The sequence below is a fragment of the Monodelphis domestica genome, chromosome 8 (assembly GCF_027887165.1).
Source record: "Monodelphis domestica isolate mMonDom1 chromosome 8, mMonDom1.pri, whole genome shotgun sequence".
In the NCBI taxonomy this organism is placed as follows: domain Eukaryota; kingdom Metazoa; phylum Chordata; class Mammalia; order Didelphimorphia; family Didelphidae; genus Monodelphis; species Monodelphis domestica.
In genome coordinates, this window is record NC_077234.1 from 169,458,435 (window position 1) to 169,483,006 (window position 24,572).

Consider the following 24,572-nt stretch of genomic DNA (forward strand, 5'->3'; position numbering starts at 1 on the left):
TTTGGAATGTATGACAGACACATGTCCCTTAAGGATTATAGGAGTTAAATGGCCAAGGAAGACAGGGGACACATGAATACAAACTTCTGAACAGGTCTGTTTGAGCTATGATTGGGGTATTGAGATTGGGTGTGCAGAGGCCTGTACTTCAGTGTCAGATCTTTTTCTTGTCAGGACCCAGATCCAATTTTTTTTTAAGTGACTGAAAGATGATTAGAAACCCGGTATGCATGGCAGGAGGTAGGTTTTCTGTTTTCTATAGCTCTTGAAACCAAATCTCACAGCCAGAAGGGGGAAAACACTTCATTGAATCATAGGCTATTATGACTACAAGCGACCTTGAAGATCATGCAGTCCATTGTCCCTTTTTACATATCAAGGAATCAAAGATCACAGAGGTAAGTATCCAATTTGCCATAACAAGCTGGTAATGTTTTACTAGTGGTAGTGAAAATTTAAGTTGTATCTGAGAAGGAGAATTCAAGGGGAAAATTTGCTGCCTCTTCTTAAAATTTTCATTACCACAGAATTTCATCTAGAATAATGAAATTCCCTTTATAACAATATCGTGTAATTCTAGACAATAGTTGGCTGCATTACAGATGGTTACAGTGTAGGGCAAATCTGCTAACATGGATTAAAGTTGATGCCTAGTGTTTTGGATGACCTTTCTTTTAGTACATCAGAATATTTATTTATTTATTTTTGAGATTGCCAAAGCATTAATGAAAGAGGTAGTGGGAGTGGTTAGAATCATGTGGTGTGGAAGCCCTGAGTTTGCATCCTGCCTGACACGTACTAGCAATATGACTATGTGAAAGGCAATTCTAAGCACCCTGGCGCAGCCATGGAAGATTATAAGGAACAGATGAGAGGTCGAGCTTCTATACTCGGAGTCTTCTGTGCTAGTGAAATCCCAGTTCTGAAGCTGCTGTACCCAAATTCTCTGAAAAGGCTCATGATAAGAAAAAACTCTTTTAGGTAATTCAGGTAAATAAAATAGTGGTTATTTCATTTAAATAAAGAAGTCACATGAGCATAATTATTTTAAAATATTTAACCCATTTAATAAATTCAACTTATTTATTTAATTTATACCTTTACCTTCTTTCCTAGTATTGATTCTAGGATAGTAGAGGTGGCAAGGGCTAGGTAATGGAGACTGAGTGACTTGCCCAGGGACACACAGCTGGAAAAGCTGGATTTTAATCCAAGTCTTCCAAGCTACTCAATTTGTTTATTTTTAAATTAAGTTCTGAGCTTGCAATTCAGAAAGTGTACATTCAGATTCTGTTTCTAGTATTAACTTTTTGAGCATAGGCAAGTAGAGCATGCACCCAGTTGTCCTGGATGGAGAGGATCCTCATTATTAAATGGGGATAATTATTTTTCTATATCTTATCTGTTTGTCTATTTGTCTATCTCTATTTGTCTGTCTGTCTATCTGTCTGTCTATCTATCTATCCTTCTGTCTGTCTAATTGTCTGTCCATTTGTCTGTCCGTCCATCTGTCTGGCAGTGGGTAGTGTAGTGGTCCTGGAGTCAGGAAGATGTCTTCCCAAGTTCACATCTGGCCTTAGACACTTACTAGCTAGGTGACCCTGGGCAAGTCACTTAATTCTGTTTGCCTCAGTTTCCTAGAGCTGGAGAAGGAAATGGCAAACCACTGCAGCATCTTTGCCAAGAAAACCCCAAATAGGCTCTTGAAGAGTCAAATAAGACTTAACAACAATATCTGTTGTACATGACTCCGGTGTTACAAGACCTAAATGAAATACTGTCTGTAAACTGCTTTGTAATCTTTAAAGTGGAATATAAATGTTATTTGTTATTATTAATGTGGTTAAAACTTCAATGAAATTAAGATTTTTATTGGGTTATAGGTCTATGGGAAGTTTACAGATGTTTCTGGCTTTTTAAAAATCTTTGAGCCAGTGATATTTTAAAATACTCCTTATAAGTAATCATTTAAAAATTAATCTATAGTCTGAAGTTTTCAAAAATAGTACTTGTCATATATTATCTTAATTCTTTTAATGGTTTTATGACAAAATACAATTTTGTGGTTTTGTATCTAAAATGATTTTTTAAAAGGCAACATAAATATATTGCCATATATTGCCATGAAGATCTCTAGATAATTTATAAGCTCAATGACAGAAGTATGAGGCACTGGAAAAAACCATTTTTGATATTTCAGTAAGGAATTTCTTTTTGTAGCCAGGGTACATCTCTAGAAGAAAATTAGTTACTTAAATGTGCTTGAGAATATAATTCTTAATGATATTGACAAAATCTCTTCCAAGTTTTACTGCACATTGAGAAGCTATTGTTATTGTAGCGTACTATGAGCTAGTTAGTAATTCCAAGATTTTCTTTTTCAGGGAATGTGAAGAAACAAGTTTCTAAAAAAAAGACTTCAGAAAAAAAGGGAAAACACAACAAGGAGTTTCCGCAGTATTCTACTCTTGAAGACATTAAGCAGCGGAAAGTATTAGACCTCAGGCGATGGTAGTATTTTAATAGCATTTATCACATAGTTAAAATCATGTTTGACTTAAACTTGTTTGCTACTAAATTATATGGAATTTCTGTGCTAATATGGGCAAAGCCTACTCAGTGAAGGGAGGTGAAGATACAAAGAAGTGTGAAGTAGTACCTGTCCTCATGGGGCTTATAGTTTGGTTATAGAGACAGGAAATATATATAAATGATGCATAACAAGAGTAGCATATAGGTTCCAATACCATTTTTACTTCTTTGACTAGGTCTTTAATTTCTGGACTTCAGGGTCCTCATCCATAAAATGAGGAGAATGGAGCTAATAACCCCTAATGTCTTTTCTAGTGCAGTGGATATAGTACTGGGCTTGGAACCATAAATAACTGAGTTCAAATCCTACCCCCGTTCAAATCCTACCCTATTAGCATTGGGACCCCACTGGGCAAATCACTTAGCCCAAGTCAGCTTCCATTTCCTCATCTGGACTTGAGTAGGGAGTGATTGTTAAGGAAAAGGCAATCCAGGAAGATGAATGGAGGAAGCAGTATTTAAAATGAACTTGATGGAAACCTAAATATAAATTAAAATGAGGGAGAGGGCATTTCAGGCAGGGACAGTGTGAGCAAAGGTGCCCAAGAGGGAATTTGTATGTCACACTTTAAAGAACACTAGAACAATTTGTCTTTGAGTTGGAGATTTGTGAGAAGAGAAGGTTGAAAAAGCGAGATGAAGGCTATATTGCTAAATACTTAAATTTCAGTTAAAGGAGATTAGAGTTAATCCTGTGGGAAATTTTTGTGGTTATTCAGTTGTTTCAGTTGTATTCAACTCTTTGTATTCCCATTTGGAATTTTCCTGGCTAGACACTGGAATGGATTGTTATTTCCTTCTCCAACTCATTTTACAGATGAGGAAATTGAGGTAAACAGGATTAAATGACTTGACCAGGGCTACCTTGCTTTATAGGTGTCTGAGCTTAGATTTGAACTCAGGAAGATGAGTCTTTCTTTCTCCAGGCCTGATGTTCTTCCCCTAAATTTTAACTGTTACAGGACCACCCAGCTGCCCTGTGGGAAAAAGAAAGTGATTAAAAGTTTACAAATGTAAGGAGTGAACTATATAATGCTGTCTTTGAGAACAAATAATTAGCATCCATATCATGGCATGATTTAGATCTTGTTGATAATATCTACCTATTTGTTATCAAAGAATTAAAATATAGCTAGGTGTGTTGTTGACATGACATGAGTTCTGGAAAGATTAAAATTTAGGGAAACTGAGGCAGGTAGAAATTAGTTTCTCTCTTCAAGGAGTATTATATTTTTAGAGGTTTATTAAAGGTTGAGGATTAAAGAAAATACAGAATAAGAAAACACGTGTCTAGGCCCAGGGGCCTAGACAACCTCACCTACATTATGAAAAGAGCCTCATTGGCTTGTAAGCGGAAACAGCAAAGAACAACGACAAAATTTTTTTGCAATCAGGTTAAATACCCCATCTCGTTCTCGGCCCCGGTGAGGTTTCAGTGAGATTAGAGGGCATTCTGGGGAAGTGGAGCAAGGGCTTCTGGGGATTGAAGTCCTGGGTTCAAGTATCCATTTTTACAGTTCTTTGGAGAATTTCTATATTTTTTTCCATTTTAAGTGAACTCTAGTTGACTCAGGTAAATATAATTTGGGGGCAGGTAGGCAGAGGGTTGGGCCGGGAAGACTCATCCTCTTGAGTTCATATCTGGCCTCATGCACTTAACTGGGTGACCCTGGTCAAGTTACTTAACTTGCCTTAGTTCTTCATCTGTGCAATGGGCTGGAAAAGGAAATGATAAATATATCTTTGTCAAGAAAGTTCCAAATTGAGTCATGAAAATATAACTGAAAGAAATGAATAAAAACAAGAAGAGCAATTTAGATTACAATTTGTCAAAGTCTTCTGTTTTCTTTATCCCCATCTTTAGGGCAATTACACTATTCACTAATCTCATGGCTAGAGCATAACCAGAGGAAGAAAGATAGTATGAAAGTAAAATTCAATGTTTCTTGAGTTGTTTTATTATACTGAATTGTTTAAACAGTTTTCTGTTTACAGAAATTAGGTTGCAAATTCCTTAAGGTGTTGAAAAAGGACATTGAAATAGAAGCCCTGACTTTGAGTTTTGTGTTTGCTACTAATAATCTATGTGATCTTGAACAATTCAGTTAAAATTTCTGAGCTTCAATTTCCTCTTTTTTTTTAAATTAGAATTTTGGACTAGATGATCTTTAAGATCCTGTCTAGCTCTGAGAGCAGGAATTCTGTTTTGGGCTCCTTTTAAAGTTATGAGTCATAGCTCAGTGCCTTGAATAAAGTAGCCAGTTGATTAATATTTGATTTAAAGATTTTATTCATGTTGGTACGTGTCTGCTCTATGACCACATTGGTCTATAAAACCTTTTTGAAGTCTGAGAAAGAAGTAAAATCAGCTGAAATAGCATTATAAAAGAATTTGAAGAAATATGTGTTTGTGCCTTATTTTTTTCAAATTGATATTGAGAAATATGGAGCATTATTGGTAAAAATCTACAAGATGAGGTTTATCTGGGTTATGATCTAAATAATCATGGAAAGAATGCCTCATTAGGCCAAGAAGCCACTGAAGGATTGAGCCTGGTAAGGTAGAAAGAATACTGCACTTTAGAAATAAGAAGACCTAGGTTCTAACACCAGCTCCTTTATTTTAAGCAATTCTATGGGCAAGTCAATCACTGAACATTTACTATGTACTTTCTGCATGCCAAGCACTGTAAGTGCTGGGGATAGAAAGAGAGACAGAACCAGTTCCTGCTTTCAAGGAGGATTCCAATTCTAATGAGAGACAACATGAAACAGCTAGTTATATATTGTGTTCAGTAGTTCAGTCATGTTCAACTCCTTGTGCCCATTTGGGGTTTTCTTGGTAGAAATACTAGAGTGAGTTGTCATTTCCTTTTTCTAGCTCATTTTACAGGTGAGGAAACCAAAGTAAACAGGGTTAAGTGACTTGTCCAAGGTCACCCAGCTAGTAAGTGTCTGAGGCCAGATTTAAACTTGGGAAGACTTAGCTTCCTGATTCTAAGCTCCATCCAGTGGGCCACCTAGCTGCCCAACTCTGAACATACAGCTACATACAGAATAGATGAAGATTTCTCAGAGTAGGGATGGGGGATAGGATCTGAGATGGGAAGTCAGGAGGTGGAGGTGAGGAAAGAGAGCATTTCCTGAACAGGGAACAGACATAAAAAGGCTGATGGGAGACAGTTACCTTTTTTGCACATGATTCTTAAATCTATTTTTCCAACCCTAACCCCTCCCCTCTAGCCTTGCATCTTCATTCTGTGTGCTTTTTTAGTGGCCGTTCTTCACATCTAGCATGCTCTCCCTCCTCATCTTTGCCTCTTAAAATTCCTCTCTTCCTTCAAAACACAGCTTAAGCTTTTACACGAAGCTTTCCTTTCTCTCAGCTGCTTTTCTCCTCCCTCCCTAACCACTTTGTATTTAACAGCTACTCTGTATTTATTCTTTTTATATTGCTTCTGTATATGTTTACTTATGAAACTGTTGCTTTCCTTATTAGAGCTTAACCTTCTTGAAAATTGACTGTTTCATTCTTGCTTATATCCTCAGCCCCTAATACAGTGCCTGCCAAATACTTGGTGCTTAATAAAAGTTTTTGTTGCTGTTTTATAACCTGAAACCTACAATTTTCACATGAGCTTTGATGAACTACTTACTTGAATAGTTTCTATTCAAATAACCCAAATAAGCTCTTCTCTTCTCAGGTACTGTATTAGTCGACCTCAATATAAGACTTCCTGCGGTATTTCCTCATTGATCTCTTGTTGGAACTTCTTGTATAGCACCATGGGAGCTGGAAAGTAAGTCATAGATATTCATGGATACAGTGTTCCCCAAATGCTTTTTGAGCCTGACTTCAGCCCTCTGCTTAGCCTTTGAGCAGACAGCCATTTTTTCTGCCTTAATACTGGGTCTTCTCCTCATCTCTGGCTGAAAGCAGGGGAGCTTTGTGTGGGTCATGACTGACTGGCCCAGGAATTTTGACCAACTATGTTTCTGACCTCTTTGGTAACCTGCTCTTATGGACTCACCTATTTGGTGCCTGTCTTAGTGTGGACACCTGAATAACTTCGCCACAGAAGCTCAGAACGCCCAAGGGTGAGAGATCTGTCAGCCTCAGCCTCTCTGGAGGCAGGGCCTGTTGGCATGTGCTGCCTCTTCCAGCTCGGACTTCTATTTTAAAACTGGGAGCAGCTGGGTAGCTCAGTGGATTGAGAACCAGGCCTAGAGATGGGAAATCCTGGGTTCAAATGTGGTTTCATATACTTCCTCGCTGTGTGACTTGGGCCAGTCACTTAACCCCCATTGCCTAAGCTTTAAAGCTAGATCTCTGTGATAATTTGCCTTTGCTAAAACATTTATTTTTGTTGTATGTTATATATGTGTATATAAATTTATGTCTGCACATGTGTCTGCACATACACATGTGTATATGCATATGCATCTATGCATGTGTGTATATATAGATATATTTGGAATTGTGGTTGGTCATTTACATTGTTCAGAGTTCCATAGTCTTTCAAAGCTATTGGTCTTGACACCGTCATAGTTATTATATAAATATGTAGATATTATGAAATATATAAATAAAAATATGGACAAAATAGTATATAAATATTATAAAATAGAAACATTATATAAATACAAGTATATATTTATTATGTTTTTCTTATAGCCTTCCACCTGTTACTCAAGAAGAGGCTTTACACATTTTGGGCTTTCAACCCCCATTTGAAGATATTCGGTTTGGTCCTTTTACTGGAAATACCACATTAATGAGGTATGAAGTAACATTTATGACAATCCAATTTTATTTTATTTTCAGGTTCAAATTCTCCACTCCCTCAATCTTCTTCTAAGCCCTTCCCTTACTAAGAAAACAAGAAAAAAAAATTTTCTGCAAACATATATATTCAAGGAAAATACATTTGTAAGTTGACCACATCCAGAAAATATACAGCATTAATGGGGTATGAAGGAACCTTTGTGAAAGTTCAAGTTTACTTTATTTTCAGGTTTGAATTCTCTTCCTTCCATCTCCCCCTTCCTCCCTCCAACTAAAAAAAGCAAGAGAAACAAATCTCATTATAAACATGTAATGTCAAGCAAAACAAATTCTCCTTTTGACCATCTCATTCTCACACATGTTTATACACACATTTCCCCATTCTGCACTCTGAGGCCATCACCTCTCTCTGGAGATGCAAATGTGTTTCAGCGTGAGGCCTCTGGAATTCTGGTCGGTTATTCTAGTGATTGGAGTACCAGTCTCTCAATAATGTTATTATGTAATTTGTTCTCTTAGTCCTGTTTACTTTGTATTAATCAGTGCAAGTTAAAACAACCTATATATAAAATCATAACCTCCAAATTGTAGATCCTTATTCTTATTTTTATTCTTAAGGTAAATTTTATTACTGCCTTTTGTGTTTACATTATAGCCAAATACTAGTTACAGTAACTACACCTGACATTGCAAATCTACTGTTCTCTCCCAGTGGATCTCTGCCTCCCTCCTGTGAGGAGGGGGTAAAGCTTCCTTACTTGTCCTCTGAGACCTTCACTGCTTTTTTAGTTACTTACAGAGTTGAACTTGCTTTTAATGATCTTTTAATTTATATTATTGTAGCCATTTTGTTCATTGATCCCTCACATCACTGCATCAGTTCATGGAAATCATTCCATAATTCTCTGAGTTTTTATTTTCATTCCCTACTGAGTCATAATATTCCATGTCATCCATATATTATGGTTTTTCCTTCTCTGGTATTTTTAAAAAACCCTTTCCTTCTGTCTTACAGTCAGGACTGAGTATCTTTTCCAAGGCAGAAAATCGATAAGGGCTAGGCAATTGGGGTTAAGACCCTTGTCCAGGGTCACACATCTAGGAAGTTTCTGGGACCAGTTTTGAACCTAGGGATTTCTTGTATCCATGACTACTGATGCACTATTACTGAGCTACTTAGCCACTTCTTCCTGCTCTGCTATTACTTGATCAATGGACACCTACTTTATTTTCAGTTATATACTTATTTTAAAGAATATTAGTACTCCAGGAGGTTTATTTGATAGCAAGGCACATATTTTATTTGTGGTTTCTGTAAAATATTATTATATGTTATACTTTCAACTCTTAAAGTTTCATTTGAATTCATATTGATTGTTTTCTTCAAAAAAATTGTTCTGTAATAAGTCTATTTGCTTTTTCAGATGGTTTAGACAAATTAATGACCACTTCCATGTAAAAGGCTGTTCTTATGTTCTCTATAAACCTCATGGGAAGAATAAAACAGCAGGAGAAACTGGTAAGTATAACATTAAAATAATTGAGGTGTGTTTTTTTCCTTTTAGCATATTTTGAGTATAACTTTTGTTAAGTCACCAAAATTAAAGGTTAATTTATTAGTTTTCCACAGTATCATAGATTTAGAGCTAAAAAGGATCTTAGAGGTCATGTAATACAACACATTTTACAGAGGAGAGAAATGAGGCAAAACTAAGGTACTACATCTCTTCATAGAGTATTCTGAAGGAAAGGCACAAATAACTTGTTTACGTAGGCCTACATTGTGTAGAATTGTTTGTATATATTGCATAATTAGAAAAGAAAGCTTTTTTCTTTTTTTTTTTCCCCATGTCATAATGGCATAGGAATAAAAGTTTGAAAAATTTCTTCTTAATTTGGTCAGCACAGACAACCTATCTGGATAATTCAGACTTACATAGTCTTTAGTTGCTCTGATAGGCTCTACATCTACACTGACCAAGTTCAGCAAGTAAATGCTTTTGTTTCCCCCTTTAGACTTCCACTTTCTTTCCTTAGTACTTTGTAAACCTAGTTAAAGAATTATTTAAAGCATATAAAGGTTTATAATTTTCAGTCTTGGCCAGATGACAAAGCAAGGTAGGGTTTGGAGGGAAACTGTTAATTCTTATTTGGAGATCTAATATTTCTATAGGAATAATGATTTGAAATTTTACCACCTACAAACCTTCTCCATTACAATAGAAGAGTGGACACTCTTGTGAATGCCTCTCAGCAGTTACCAGATTCACTTATCAAACTGCCCCCCTTTCCTATTTTATTTAATTCATCTAAATATTTGAATTAGCAGAGGCAGCTAGCTGTCTTGTAGTGGAAAAAAATATTAACTACAATATCTTAAATCTGGGTTTATTAAACCCTGTCATTTGGACTTGGCAAGTCACTTAACCCAGATCGGCCTCAGTTCCTTATTTGTAAACATGGTAATAATACGCAACCCCACAGGATTATTGTGATGATCTAATGAGATAATATATGTGAAATGTCATACATATATCGATACATAGATCTAATATGTTTATATTAACTGTTATTGTGCCATCACTAGTTAGTTAGTATGCCATACCTGGTTAATTAAACCAAGAAGTAAAATTTCCTGAGGCATAAAAAGGAATCTTGAACTGCAGTGGCTAATGATATCAGTTCTTAAATCCATGGTGGGTAATATTACAGAGTTTTCCTTTTGACCTTAGATTTCCAAGACTGGTCCATTTCTTAGAAAATAGTCTCAGACAAGCTAAGGGAAGGATGATGGGGCAGGCCCAAGGAATTTATATTCATCATTATAAATGTTTAGATTCATGTACTACAATACCTTTTTTCTAAAACTAATATTTGCCATAGGCCAAAATGTGTTGTTTAAAATGTTTTCAGTGTTTTTTTTCATACTAATGTCATGGGCTAAAAGAAAGATATTTTAGATTTTAAATATATGTGATTGTGGGTAGACTTATTGTCTAGAATGTAGATTCAGGTCCTTTATATACTTTAAAAATATTTTCCCTTAGAATACATTTCTAAAGATTAAGAGATTTTATTAGAGATGTATCTAATCAAAACTAACTTTTTCTTCTAAATCATGCCTAATTTTATTCCTTTTATATTTGTAATAAGCAATACATTTGATGTTTCCTGTTTCTATTTTTAGATACCAAATTCCTCCTCATGTGGACACTGTAGTTTAGTCACAAATGAGAGGTTGCTATTGATTTATTTAGAATGATTTAGTAAATCTATATCTCTGGATTGCTCAGAACTCTTCTTGTTTGATAAATGATCTTAAGAGTTATCTGAAAGGAATTTGTATTACCACATTGGGTATTAAGTCTAAGAAACACTTCTGAGTCTACCCTGGCTTCCAGGATACTACTTTATCCCAATTCCTCTGTTTTCTTCCCCATCTTCCCCTTCTTCCCACCCTCATCACAGTTCATTGTTGGAGCTTTGAGGACTGATGAACCTTAAGCTCAGGTTACTAACTTCAGTTTCATTCTCTGGAGTGGTCTTTTTATGATTTTATTATTATAATACATTCATAGTACAGAAAAATGTTTTCACATCAGAGTTCCATAATTTGGATGACAAAATATTTATTTTGGGGAGATAAAATTTTTTTGGATGCTTTTTCTTATTCATTGTCACTTGCCTCTGACACTCCCATTCAATAAAGAAGTCCATTATGACAAATATAATCAAGAAAACAAATGAATACTATAGTCATGTCTGAAAATGTATGCTCTATATCATACCCCTAGTCCTCCACTTCTTAGTGAGAGAGACAGATAGCGTGCTTTACCCTCTTATTTGAAGACATGATTAGTCACTTATAGATCAGAGTTGCAAAGTCTTTCACTGTTTCTTTTCTTCTTCATTTTCAAGGTCATCATATAAATTGCTCTTCTCCTTCTTATTTCATTTTCCACAAATTCATAAAAACATCTTTCCAAGTTGTTCTTACTTCCTCACATTTGGCATGTCTTACAGCATGGGAATGTTCTATTATATTCATAGACCTCAATTTGTTTAGTCATTCAGTAGTTAGGAAGTAGAAGTCTATTTTTATACATATCTTTTTCTTTGCCATTAATCCCCTTGGGGTATATGCCTAATAGTTGCATCACTGGTCAGAGTATGTACATTTTATTTTCTGCTGGGGTATTACTTGCTATTGGGCAGCCATATGGAACAATGGATAGAATTTTGGACTTGGAATCAGGGAAACTTGAAGTAAAACCCTGTCTCAAACCTTTTCCAACCCTGTGATCCTTTATAAATTATTAAACTTTTCTTAGACTTTTCAAATCCATAAAATGGGGATATTAATAGTACTTACCTCACAGTTGGGTGAGAAGCTCAATTAAGATAACATGTAAAGTGCTTTGAAAACCTTAATGTACAAAATAAATGCTAGCTATTGATGTCATAACTTAAAATTATTTTCTACACCACTTGTTCAGATTTACAGCTCTACTCACAATTCAGATTGTGTTCTTGTCTTCTTCAATCTTAAGGGCATGGAGTAAAGCTTTATAGTTTGAATTTGTGCCTCTTTTTTTGTCCAGGATTCCATAGCCAATATCTGTCAAAGGTAGGAACTGAGCCAGGTTTGCTGACTCTAGTGCCAGCTCTTTATCCACTATGTTCTGCTGCTTCCCTCAGGACTCTTTTTTTTTTAGTGATCGGAACCATTTTTGTTTGATAGTTCACATTGTTATTGCTGCATATTGATAATTGGCTTTTGATTATTGCCAAATTCTTTGACTTCTCATCTTTTCCGAATACATCTTAATCGCATGTATTTATGTTAATTCCCTATATAACTTGGCATCTCATGAATTTCTCCTAACTTCTATTTTAAATCTTACCATATTAATTTTGTTTGTGCAAAGGTTTTTGAATTTTATATAATGAAAGTTTTTTACATACATAAAGAAATTTTTCTTCTTTGACCACCTCTATCCATCATTTAAGAATTCTCCACTTAGATATATTTGTCCTTTTATTCTCCGCTAATTTTTTTATGATGGGATCTTTTATATTTAGATTGTGTGTACCTTTGTAACTTATTGTGATACAATAGGATATGTTTGGTTTAAACCTAATTTTTATTTAACTATTTTTTAGTTTGTCATGGAGTCTTGGCCAAACAGGAAATCTTTAATGTTAATTAAAAACTTACTAAAAACTAGGTTATTGTAATGGGTCTTGCTTAGGTAGTCTGTTCAATTTTTAGTAACTTTTTTTAGCTACTACAAAGTAGTATTGATAGTCATTAGTTTATCATATAACTTGTGTGACAGAGGCTGGCACTAGAGAAAAAGTGCCAGGCTGAAGAGTGTATGAAACTGGTCACATCAATGGGAGAGGGGCCCCAGGTGTTTGGAATCTTGAGGAGGAGAAGACTCTGGCTGGTAGAGGAGGAGTTAGTGGCTCTTGGTCTTAAGAAGCTGAAGACAGAGAAGGTGGGAAAAGGACTTTCTCCTGAGGGTTACGCACTTTTCCTGCTGGTGACTGGAAATCTTTCCCCCCAACACTTTCCAATTGAAGAGACTTTCTGAAGAGAAATCTGAGCAGACTTTACCTCAGCTCTTGTTGCCTAGCGGGTGAGTCAACCTGACTTTCTCTCAGGGGGCTCAGACTGCCAAGGGCTGAGTTCCCCCCAGATTTGAGGAGGGAGGAAAAGGGTTTAGATAGAGACAGGGATCCCCTTTCCCATTCTTCCCTGCCCATTATTCCTTTTGTATTACCTGATTGAGTTGACATTAAAAGTTATCTGTTCCCCAAGCTGAGTGTGAGTAAACAGATCAAGGGGGAGGCCCTTTGGTCTCCAGTAGTGGAGGGGGGACAAGAGCAAATTGGGGAGAGTGGCTTTAGCTAAGGAGGGAAGGCAGAAGGGGGAAAATCTTCAGACCCCCTCTCCTCTCTCTGAGCCAACCCTAAACATCAGCTGTCTCCCCTGTACTCCGCTTTGTGGAAGGGAGCATCTCCTCTCTTTCTCCCTTTCAATACTGAAAGTCTTTTCCCACCTTCTGAAGACTTCACCACCAACTCCTCCTCTACCAGCCAGAGTCTTCTCAAGATTCCAAACACCTGGGGCCCCTCTCCCATTGATGTGATCAGTTTCATACACTCTTCAGCCTGGCACTTTTTCTCTAGTGCCAGCCTCTGTCACACTTGAGATCTGGTAATTGTAGACCCACTTCATTCTTACTATTTTTTATTTTTTCCTTTAAGACTCTTTGACCTTTATTTCTTTCAAATGAATTTTGTTATTACTTTGTATTCAGGTTGCTGCTATTTTGTCTAGATCCAAAAAGTTCTATAAAATTTCCCATTCTTTTTCTTTTTTCTTTCTTTATCAATCCTTGTTATTTGTTGTTATTGTTATTTTTCAGTTTTGTCTGACTCTTTGTGACTCTTCAGCATTTAAGCTTATTCAGTTTAGTTCAATGTGACCAATGTGACTTATTCTAGAAACCAAAAGTGTATACCTGTATTTTTCTCTTATTTTTTTGTGTTTATATTTCCCATGGAATATAGCATAAAACACTTAAATGTTAGTGTGTTTTAGATAGCAGAATAATCTGAATACTATTAGTAATATGTGGTGATAGTATAAATTTGTACTATTTCCTTAAATTAAGATTGCATCAACATGCATAATTTGGTCATTGTTGTTGTTGTTTTTAAAACCCTTACCTTCGTCTTAGAATCGATACTGTGTATTGGTTCCAAGGCAGAGTGGTAAGGGCTAGGCAATGGGGGTTAAATGACTTGCCCAGGGTCACACAGCTGGGAAGTGTCTGAGGCCAGATTTGAACCTAGGACCTCCCATCTATAGGCCTGGCTCTCAATCCACTGAGCCTTTGTTTATTGTTCTGATGGACTCTTCTAGTCATTTAGTCAAGCATAAAAACTGGTCAAAGAGAAAACATTTGCCTTTTCACATGTAGTCTAAGTTGTGACAACATATTCACTTTATTGTTCATTGTTACCCTGAGGTTTCTGCCCTCTCAGTAACCTGCCTACCATTTTGAGTTTTTTAAGGTATATCTTTTCCAGCCATCATGTCTATCATTTTATTTATTTATATTAAAGGCCAACAGGGTTAAGTGACATCCCCAGGGTCACACAGCTAGTAAGTGTCTGAGACTGGATTTGAACTCAGGTCTCCATACTGATGAAAAGAAGTTAAGTGGTTGAATTTCTAAGTGTGTTTTTGACTTTGACTAAATCTTTCTATATAACTAAATGACATATCTTCAAAGAATGTATGTGTTTATGTCTGTATTCAGAGATATTTGTTATCAGGAATAATACTTTAAATTGGCAGTATGCAAAACATTATGGTAATATTCTTTGTTTTCAATTGTTGCCCTTATAAACTTGGCTCAAAATCAATGTGATAGCGTATTAATAACTTTTGGGGGGTTACTTAAATATGAAATAATTTTTGACATACTTAATATTAAAGTCACTTCACATTATGAATTTTATAGCTCACAGAAAACACATCTCCTTAGTAAAGGGAATTATAAAGCTGCTTAGTTATTTTGCTTATGCCCTTTCTAAAATAAACCAGACATTACTGACTATACTTAAGGTCCCAGAATATGCAGAGTATTCTTCATAAATACATTTTTGGCATTTTGCAGCTCACAATGCTTCTTGCATAAAAATGGAAGAATCATATTCAGTAATGCTCATCACTGGTATTCCAATAACTCTTGAGATCAGTGCTCATCAACTGACCAGTAGACTAGGACTGCCTTCTTGGTAGTCTACATTCTTTCCCGAATCAGTGGTAGTCAGGTGAAGACACATACTGATGAATGGGTCATCAGGTGGGAAGGGGGCCATTTAGGGGGTCTGCCTTGTGCTATGTGACATATTTTGTGGCTGCTTTGAAACCAGAAGTCTATCCTTAATGAACTCTGCTTTAGGGAGGTGGTGTAGGCTTTGAGACTATCTTCCCTCTTATCTTTTTGCTGTATATATACTTTTCTTTCCCCCCTATATATTGATATATTGTTCCTTTTTACCCCTTTCTGTCCTTAACAACAGATTTTTCTCAGTCCATATAATGTCCTCCTTCTTTAGGTGCATTCTGGCACATTTGCAAATGAAAATGATGAACTATAGAGATATAGACCAACATTTCCTACATCATGCTTGAGGCGTTCTCACTGTAAATCTAGCTGATGTCTATATTCTTGGGACAAAAGTTAGTTCTGAAGGCAGAGTGGGAAATGGATGACTGAGTTGAAACTAGGTTCAGAAAGAAAAGGGAAATAGAGGAAACCAGAGATATAAATGAGTGGTACTGAATAAGATAACATGTATAGTAAAGAACTAAAGATATCAGTACACTTATTGACTTTTCTAATGTTGTCTTCAGATCCATATGCTAAGAATGCATAAACAGTGAGAGAGGGTAGGACTTCTTCTTGATTGTTCTCTGTCACCCTTGCCTAGCTGTGGCCATTTCTGACTAAGAATTTTTATCAATCCTTTGATGTTTTGAATAGAAGTAGCAGTCATAATTCAGGAAGTAAGGAAGAACTGTGGGAATAAGCTAACAGACTTGGGATGAAGTAGACTGACTGACGTTGCATCAAGTTTGACAGTATAATGGGACATTTGAAAAGATCCCAGGTGACAGTGTACATTCTGATATTATAAAATTAGAGAGAGACAGCTCATTATGAATTGTGAGGAAAAAGAAAAGACATTTAAAAATTCATCAGATGCTATGTGTTGGGGGAAAGGGACAATCCTTAGGATGGAATGAAATGATAGAAGGGTCCTGGATCAGAGAAAGTTTAGGATGCAACATTCTAGAATTCCAAAGTTTTTCTCTGAAATGTATATGACCTCTTAAGGTCCATTCCAACTCTAAGATTCTATTCCATTATTTTAATAGGGATTGACGTTAGACTTACTGGATGGTAACTTCCAGGATCACTTCTCTTCCTCTTTTGAAGATCAGTACTGCATTTGCTTTTTTCCAATATTCTGGTACCTCCCCAGTTCTTCATGACTTTTCAAAAATAAATATTTATGGTTCGGTAAGTTTATTAGCAAATTCCCTTAACACTTTAGGATGCATGTCTCTTGGTTCTACTGACATTTATATGTTTAAAATGACCCCACGTCTATTCATCTGCTTCCTCCTTTCCAATTATCTTTTCTTTTTTTTTTCTGGTCAGTGGACAAAAAACTAGATTTCTATTTCTTCCTATTTCCCCGTTAAAAAGTGGATAAAAGGAAAATAATCCTGTTTACTCTTTTAGTTATTGTTATCATTTCTTCATATAAGTTTTAATGTCTTGTGGTTTTCTGTTTTCTTTACCTTTTCATTTGCATTTTGTACTTCCTCCTCAGTATTTCTTGTTCTTTTGTGTACTCTTGAAAAGGCATGTCTATTCCTATTTGATTTTGATTTCTTAAAAGATAGTACAACTTGTTCCACACTTATGACTTTCTTTAGGTTTCCTGATTCATTAGTTTGTCTTCTTGATGTCTAGTACCATTTTCTCACCAATTCCTTTTCTTATAAAGGTACATTCAGAGATCCTGGAAGCTTTTAATACCAGGCTTTTCTAATTTAATTGCAAAGTATGTAATGCTATTTTGCTATTATCTGTGCTATAAAAATGGCTTTCATTTATTTAGTATCTTCCTCTCCTTCCTTTTCTGTTAATTCTCTTCTCTATCTTCTCCCAAATCCTGTGTTTTCTCCCCTCTCAATACTTGGTAGAGAAATGTTGGATCCTAGATTGGTGCTGAAGAAATTGTGTTGACTTAACATTTGGCTATATAAGTTAGCACTTAGGGCTTCATAATAAAATTTTTAGGTCTGATTAATTTGAGTTGGTACAAAAGTTTGCATTTCTTTCCTCTCAACTCCAATATCTCTAGAAACACTTTTATTCCTATAGCTACTTTTTATTTTTCTCACCAGAGTTTTATATTCATTGGCCAAAGTGTGTCTATGGTTTTAAGCACTTCTAACTTAGATGTGTGGGTATTTATACATATAGATATCTAATGATAGATTGGTTATATATTATATGTATATATATGTTTGTCTCTCTCCTGGACAGGAGAATAATATATATATGTACATGTGTAATTATATACATACACATATATAGATAATATGCATATATATAGAAATATAAAAAATCACCTTCTCTGAAAATGTTTGCTATTTAATAAAAGAGAAATTATATCTTAGAAAGAAAATAATAGTGGATAGCAAGATATAATTTTGATTCCCTTTGATTTAATTGTAACACCTTAGATAACTCTCTTAACACACCTGTAACTGTTTTCAAAATATAGATAGCATTTACTCCCTACATCATGGATTGATTGAAATATTATAAAAAGCTTTGAAATGAAAATGTACATATGATATTCTAGCATATTTAAAATAATTAAATTACATTAAAAATTAAAAATAATTTAAGCCTTTTCCTGAATTACTTGCCTTTCAATTAAATACAAACTAACAAATTTTCAATTGCTCAATGAAATAATTCTGTGTTTTAGGGGAAAATTGGATGATTTTAGTTGAATGGATATTCTTCCCCCCTTTTCCTTTTGAATATATCATATGCATTTTGACATTTTCATATCTCAGGGACTTGTAAATAAATTTTAGCAAAAGCAAAGAAATACTTTATGGATTCAACCAGGCTAATTCTGTTGATTACTATTGTGTTTCAAATTTGAAAACTCTTATACTGCTCAAGAGATATTTTAAAGCAAACAGATGCTTTTACCATCTTGGAATTCATAGAAGTAGAGAGACAGCATTGAATAATATAAGTAATATGCCTAAACTTTAGGAAAATAAATTTCAGAATATTTTTTAGGAAAACTACATATGACATAGTTCCTAATGACTAAGAAATAAATGATTATGGAAAAATGAAATTTGGAGTAACCACTCAAATAATACTAATGAATAAATGAACAATGAATAAAGCTGGCACAAGGTACTTGGACATCTTGGTCAGGGTCCAAAAATGACATCCATCAGTGTCTAAAAAATTGTACTTCCTTCATACCAGAGGCTTTGAACATTCACATTAGTACAGGTGATAACCTACCACAAAAGAAATACCTATTTATCATAGGTGTAGCATTTTCTACCATTAAAACTAGCTTACTTTATAAAATATAATCCAGGTTCTTAATTGTATTCTTTACATTTCCCACCTAAGAGGAGTTGCCTATTTGCCTATCCCTATTTTCAGTTGTAGTAATGAGAAAGAAATGAGGGGGATTCAGCTAAAGAAGTTGATGTGGCTGCACAGAGACCTTTAAGTCCAGTTTTTAAAAAGACAGGCTTAAAAGATAGGATCGGTACTTAATCAAGGACTTTGGGGATAGTACAGGAACGGTACATAGAGAATAGCATAAAGTGCTAAAGTTCAAAGGGAGCTTAGATTTTAGAAAAACATGTTAATGCAAAGAGTAATTTTCTTAGAAAAATTTTGCTTAGAATAAAAAAAGTTAAGGAAACTCAGGGTTTAGAGAGATGATAGATTGTGAACAGATGGATTTTTAAAAATTATGTGACATTATGATGGAAGGCATTTTGTTCTGACTTCTCTCCTAGGGAAAATGACTTTCACAATAGAATAGGTAGAACATAAATTTAAAAAATGATATTGAATTCTATGATAGTGAGACAGAAAGACAGACAGTAAAGACAGAGAGATAGTCAGAGAGACACAGGGAGAAACTACTTTTATGTTCTGAGTACTTGCCTGACTTTAAACTTTTTTTTCTGGAAATTAGCACTTTAAAACTTTCTAGGAATTAAGTTAATATAAGCAAGTTAATATCATTTAGTACTGTATAAATATAAAAGTGAAAGAAGTGGATAGAGTAGTGGTCTTGGAGTCAGGAGGACCTGAGTTCAAATTAGGTCTCAGGCACTATATGGGACCCTGGACAAGTCACTTAATCCTGTTTTGTCTCAGTTTCCTCATCTGTAAAATGAGCTAGAGAAGGAAATGGAGAACTAGTATATTTGCCAAGAAAATCCCAAATCAGAGACAGGAGTCAGATCTGACTGAAACAACTGAACAACAACCGTATAATTATATTTATCTTTGCTAGTCTAAATTTTCACTCAATTTTAAAACATGATATGTGGGTCTGAGATATCTTTCTCTGATTATTTCTACTTATATTTACTTCTGTCATAGTTTCTTCCCATATTTTTTAACTGTTAGATGATTTCTTTGTTTGTTTGTTTTTTTTTATTTTTCTACTTGTGTCTACAAGATTTTGAGCTGTAGAAAGTAGGATTTTAGCTGTCATTTGAGGGAAGCCAGGGAGGTCAGGAGGTGGAAGTGAGTAAGCATAAAAGATAGCCAGTGAAAATACACAGAGTAGAAAATTGAGTATTTTGTGTGAGGAATAGCAAGGAGAGGCCAGTTGGATTAGAGTACATGGAAGGGAGTAAGATGTAAGAAAAATGAAAAGGTCTTACAGAGATCATATATTATTAAGGGCTTTAAAAGTCAAAAAATATAACTGAGCTCAGAGATGATAGGGAACTACTAGAGATTACTGAATAGATGAAGGACATGGCCAGACCTGCTCTTTAGGAATATCGCTCTGATGGCTGAGTAGGGGGAGAATTAAGGAACAGATATCAACCAGAAGCCCAACCAGAAAAGAGGTAATAAGAGCTTGAACCAGAATGGTGGCTCTGAGTGGAGAGAAGGGATAGATATGAAGAGATGTTTGAAGGTAGAAGTGGCAGGACTGGACAATAGACTGGAGATGGAGGTGGTGTGAGAGAGAGAGAGAGAGAGAGAGAGGAGTTGAGAGAGAGAGAGGAGTTAAGGAAGAGGAGTTGAGAGAGAGAGAGGAGTTAAGGAAGAGGAGTTGAGAGAGAGAGGAGTTAAGGAAGAGGAGTTGAGAGAGAGAGGAGTTAAGGAAGAGGAGTTAAGGATGACCTCAAAGTTGTAAGCCTCTGGGGATCTTGGATATGCCAGTTCTCTTTGATGGTAATAGGGAAGTTAAGGAATTGGAACTTGGATCTACATAAGCAGCTTATTTCATTCCCCCACTCCCTTTTTTCCACTTCCTATCTATGTCAAAATAGAGGAATCAGTCCCTCTGAGCTTATCACCATGCCTGCAACATAGTAAATGTTTAATAAATGCTTGTTGACTGACTTGAATTAAAAAAAAAAGATCAAAATGCAGTGTAACAGTTCAGTATAAAGAGGTGGGCCATGGAGTTTTTGACTTGAGAATGTGACTACTAGATATGTAAAGAAGTATATTTCCTACTTTATGCTAGTCTACACCTATTAAAGATGTGAATGATTTAGAAATGAAGCATTCAGCCATACTCTTGCCTTCTAGCACTTCTGGTATCAATAATAGAGCTGATGTGTATCAAAAATACTTTTGTGTTTATGGAAAATGTTTCACTTTCCTAGGGACAAGTATACTTTTCCATAAACTGAAGAATTATTTTTGAATCATATGTACAATCAAATTGTATTAGCATGCAGTAGAGCTTTATGGAAATAGGACTGAAGCAATTGAGCATTTCCTTACTTTTCAAACACAAATGAAATATTAAATATCTTCTAACATAACAACAGAGTAAATTTAATATTCCTTTAATGTGATTAAATTTAACAGACACATATTAAGTACCTGTTTATGTATAGACACTTGAAGAAATAAGATGATAAATGACACCACCTTTGCTCCCATAGAGTTTTCAGCTTAGTTGGGGCATTTATGTACACAAATGGCCACAATGTAAAATGGTTCCTGGTAAATGCATAAGAAAAGTTTAAACAAAGTGCCCTGGAAATTTGAGGAGGGAAAGATCACCTCTGGACTGAGAGCTTCATGAAAATTTCAGATGTATCATGTAGCAAGATGACATTTGAGCTAGGCATCAAAAGAGAGGAGATTGCAGGCGGCTAGAATGGTGTTAGGGCACAAAACAAAGATTCAGAGGTAGGAAGGCATGGGATGTGGGTTGTATTATAACTTGCTGCATTAATGATATATTTTCTATTGTACTTTATAATTTAGCAAGCACCCTGGGCAAGCATTTAAGCCCTCAAAGCTTCAGCTTCTTTATCTGTAAAATTATGAGTCGCCTTTCTTTGTGCTTCCTAAAGATTAAGTTTCACCATAGGAATGTGCTCAGGAATGTAAGAGTTAAATTAATGTTCAGTACTTTTCTACCTGCTCAAAAATCCTTGCTCCACCAAAGGCATGAGAGGAAGACAAGAGAGCGAGAGATGGGACTCCACAGAATTTATTCCCTCAAGGATAAAATACTAACTCTTCAGTTTAGCCTTTAAAGCCTTTCACAGTCTGGCTTTGACATTTCCAGACTAATTTCACCTTATTCTCTTCTCCCCTTTCAGAACTCCACATTTCTAGCCAAATAATCTTACATTTTCCCTCATATTTGGCACTTTACCTCCTGCCTCTGTGAGTTTGTGCACAAACTGTCCTTGAATGTCCACCCTCCTAATCTCTACCTCCCACAATTCCTCCCTTCATTTTGGGATCATATCCTGACATCTCTTATAGAAAGCCTTTCTTGATGCTTTTGGCTGTTAGCGCCCTCTTGTCAAATTGGATGGATTATATTTTCCTGTTTACATGAATCTCTAATAATCTAGAGTTTACATGAAACTCTAATATTTAATAAATGCTTGTTGGATTGAATTGGATCAGATTTAATACTTAAGTTTACAAAGTACTTTTTTCTCAACAATCCTGTGCTACATAGTGGATCATTATTGTCCAGATTAAAATGAGGAATAAATGAATTCAATTAGGTACATTTATTAAATGTCAGACACTATACTGTGTACTGGTGATACAAACAAAAGCAAAACCCAACCAGATTGAGTCCTTCCACTTCTTTCTTTAAAGAGCACCCATTCTAGTAAACATGCAAATAACTAGTTATATATAAGGTATATGCTGTGTAGAAGGAAGGTAATCTTAAAGCCACAGTCACTGGTGATGGTGGGGGGACTGGAAGGTCTTCTATGGAAAATGGGATTTGAATTGAGTCTTGAAGGAAGCAAGGGAAACTAAGAGGTGAAGAGGCATAGGCATAACCTCATGCAAAGACATGGCAATAAGGGATTTAAGTGTCTCCTTTGAGGAATATTAAAGTAGGCTGGTATAGCTGAATCAAAGGCAGCTGATGGTATAGTAAGTAGATAGAGTTGGGCTTGGAATCAGGAAGAGTTGAGTTCAATTCAGGCCTCAGACACCTATTACTTGTGTGATCCTGGACACATCACTTAGCTGTGTTTGCTTCAGTTTCCTCATTTGTAAAATGAGCTGGAGAAAGCAATGGTCAACTATTCTAGTATCTTTACCAAGAAAACCTCAAATAGGGTCATGAAGAGGTGGATATGACTGAAACGACCAAACAACACAGAGAGTTGAATCATTGAGTGAGTGGAGGAGAATTAAGTGTAAGATGATTGGAAAGGCAGGAAAGGATTGTGCTATAAAGAGTTTTAAATACTGGAGGAGTTTTTTTTTTTTTTTTGATCCTGGAGCCTATCAGTAGCCACTGGAACTTAGTGAGAGGTAGAGAGAAAGGGAAATATATGAGAGAGATTGTGATGGTAGAAATCATAAGAAATTAGGGTGATTCTGAAGTTGTTAATCTTGGGTTACTCATAGAATTGATAGTAATTAATAGTAAGTAAATGGTAATTGATTCCATTTGATTCTTTCATTCATTTCATTTCATCATCATTTCATACAAAGATGTAAATCTTTGAATATTAGGTATATAAAAATTTAATTCTCATGAAATTTATTTATGAATTAGATAATTGCCATTCCTTATGTTTTCTCAGCAAACGGCAACTTTTCCAAAGAGAATACCAGTTATAGAAAATAGAACACTTAGTTTCTTCCATGTAATATTGGATATGTTTTAGCTCTTGCGCACATTTTTCATTTATATTACTATAACATGTTACTTTTTATGTTTTTGGATTTTAAATAAAATTTATATAATGACTTTTTTTACCATGATTTCATCAGAAATTCCCCTTACCAATTTAGATAGCAGCTATTTCATACCTCATTTTGCATTAATTTTCTGTGCATAAATTTCTATAAATTCTACATAGGGGATCCACCTAATGCAATACTCAGATTTTTCAAATATTTTGAGAGACAGCAATATAACACCTGGGCTCTTGTCAACCTGGTTTTTCTTATTCTTGGTACCTGACTAATCTGCCTTTTTCTTGATCTTGCATATCCTTAATTATGCAAGCAAAGTATCATAAGTAACATATCAGAGCTTATCTATATGTATCCTGTCTTGTTCTTTGAATCACCTGCATTTTGGACTCTCCAAAGATTTTAGTGTTAAATCATTAGTAAGATCTCCTTAAAGATATGGTTTTTTGCTGCCAGAAGCAGTTTGAGAACATTGAAAATATTGTGAATATTCCCAAATGTCTTTCCTGATTTTATTTACCTCCTCAATTCTAAACACAGTTCATTGTCCTGTGGTAGTGGTTGTCTAAGCTTTGTGTTGTGTATTTAAATACATATGTGAATATGTGTATCCATTTGCAAATAAACTAAATGGGCCATTTGTATAGCAATGGGTCATAATCTGGGCAGTATATTTTTTTAAACATTTAATTTTTATGGTGTGAATAGTTAAATCTCAAATTATTGTGAATTTAATGTTTCAAATATTCTATTTATTTAGCATAGCATCTTCTTCAAATAGGGGCATTTGGAGACCCTTATCATTAACTGGGAAAGCTTCCTTAGCTACTGTAATTATGAAATAAACAAATCTGTAGGAGAAAGAGCCCTTGTGATATAATGATGCTCTTGGTGGGATTTACATGTATTAACAAAGACCTATGAAAGGGGATGCTCTGTAACCTTGAAAATGATTCTAAGGTATAAGGGTCTTGCATGTCTGTGTATTGCTGAAGACTACAAGTAAGCATCCCTTGTCTTCTTAGTTCTTTGCTGAAGTCATTAAATATGCTTTTCTTAGGTATCTTAAGCTATTTTAGCAGCCACAAAATCAATTAACTGCCATCTCTATTATTATTCTGATTTAGAAGCCGATCATCCCC

At 35.2% G+C, this 24,572-nt stretch overlaps 1 protein-coding gene across 3 annotated transcripts in view; it reads left to right on the plus strand.

The window, feature by feature from the left end:
• Positions 1-24,572, plus strand: part of BIVM (basic, immunoglobulin-like variable motif containing) — a 42,279-nt gene that overhangs the window by 11,673 nt on the left and 6,034 nt on the right. For 2 of the 3 annotated variants that reach the window (XM_007501321.3, XM_007501323.3), the window contains exons 3-6: positions 2,385-2,511; positions 6,297-6,392; positions 7,268-7,372; positions 8,803-8,897. In XM_007501321.3, the coding sequence (XP_007501383.1) occupies positions 2,385-2,511; positions 6,297-6,392; positions 7,268-7,372; positions 8,803-8,897 (423 nt within the window). Of the gene's footprint in view, positions 1-174; positions 241-2,384; positions 2,512-6,296; positions 6,393-7,267; positions 7,373-8,802; positions 8,898-24,572 lie in introns of all 3 variants that reach the window. The other variant, XM_056807305.1, reaches the window with a different exon arrangement.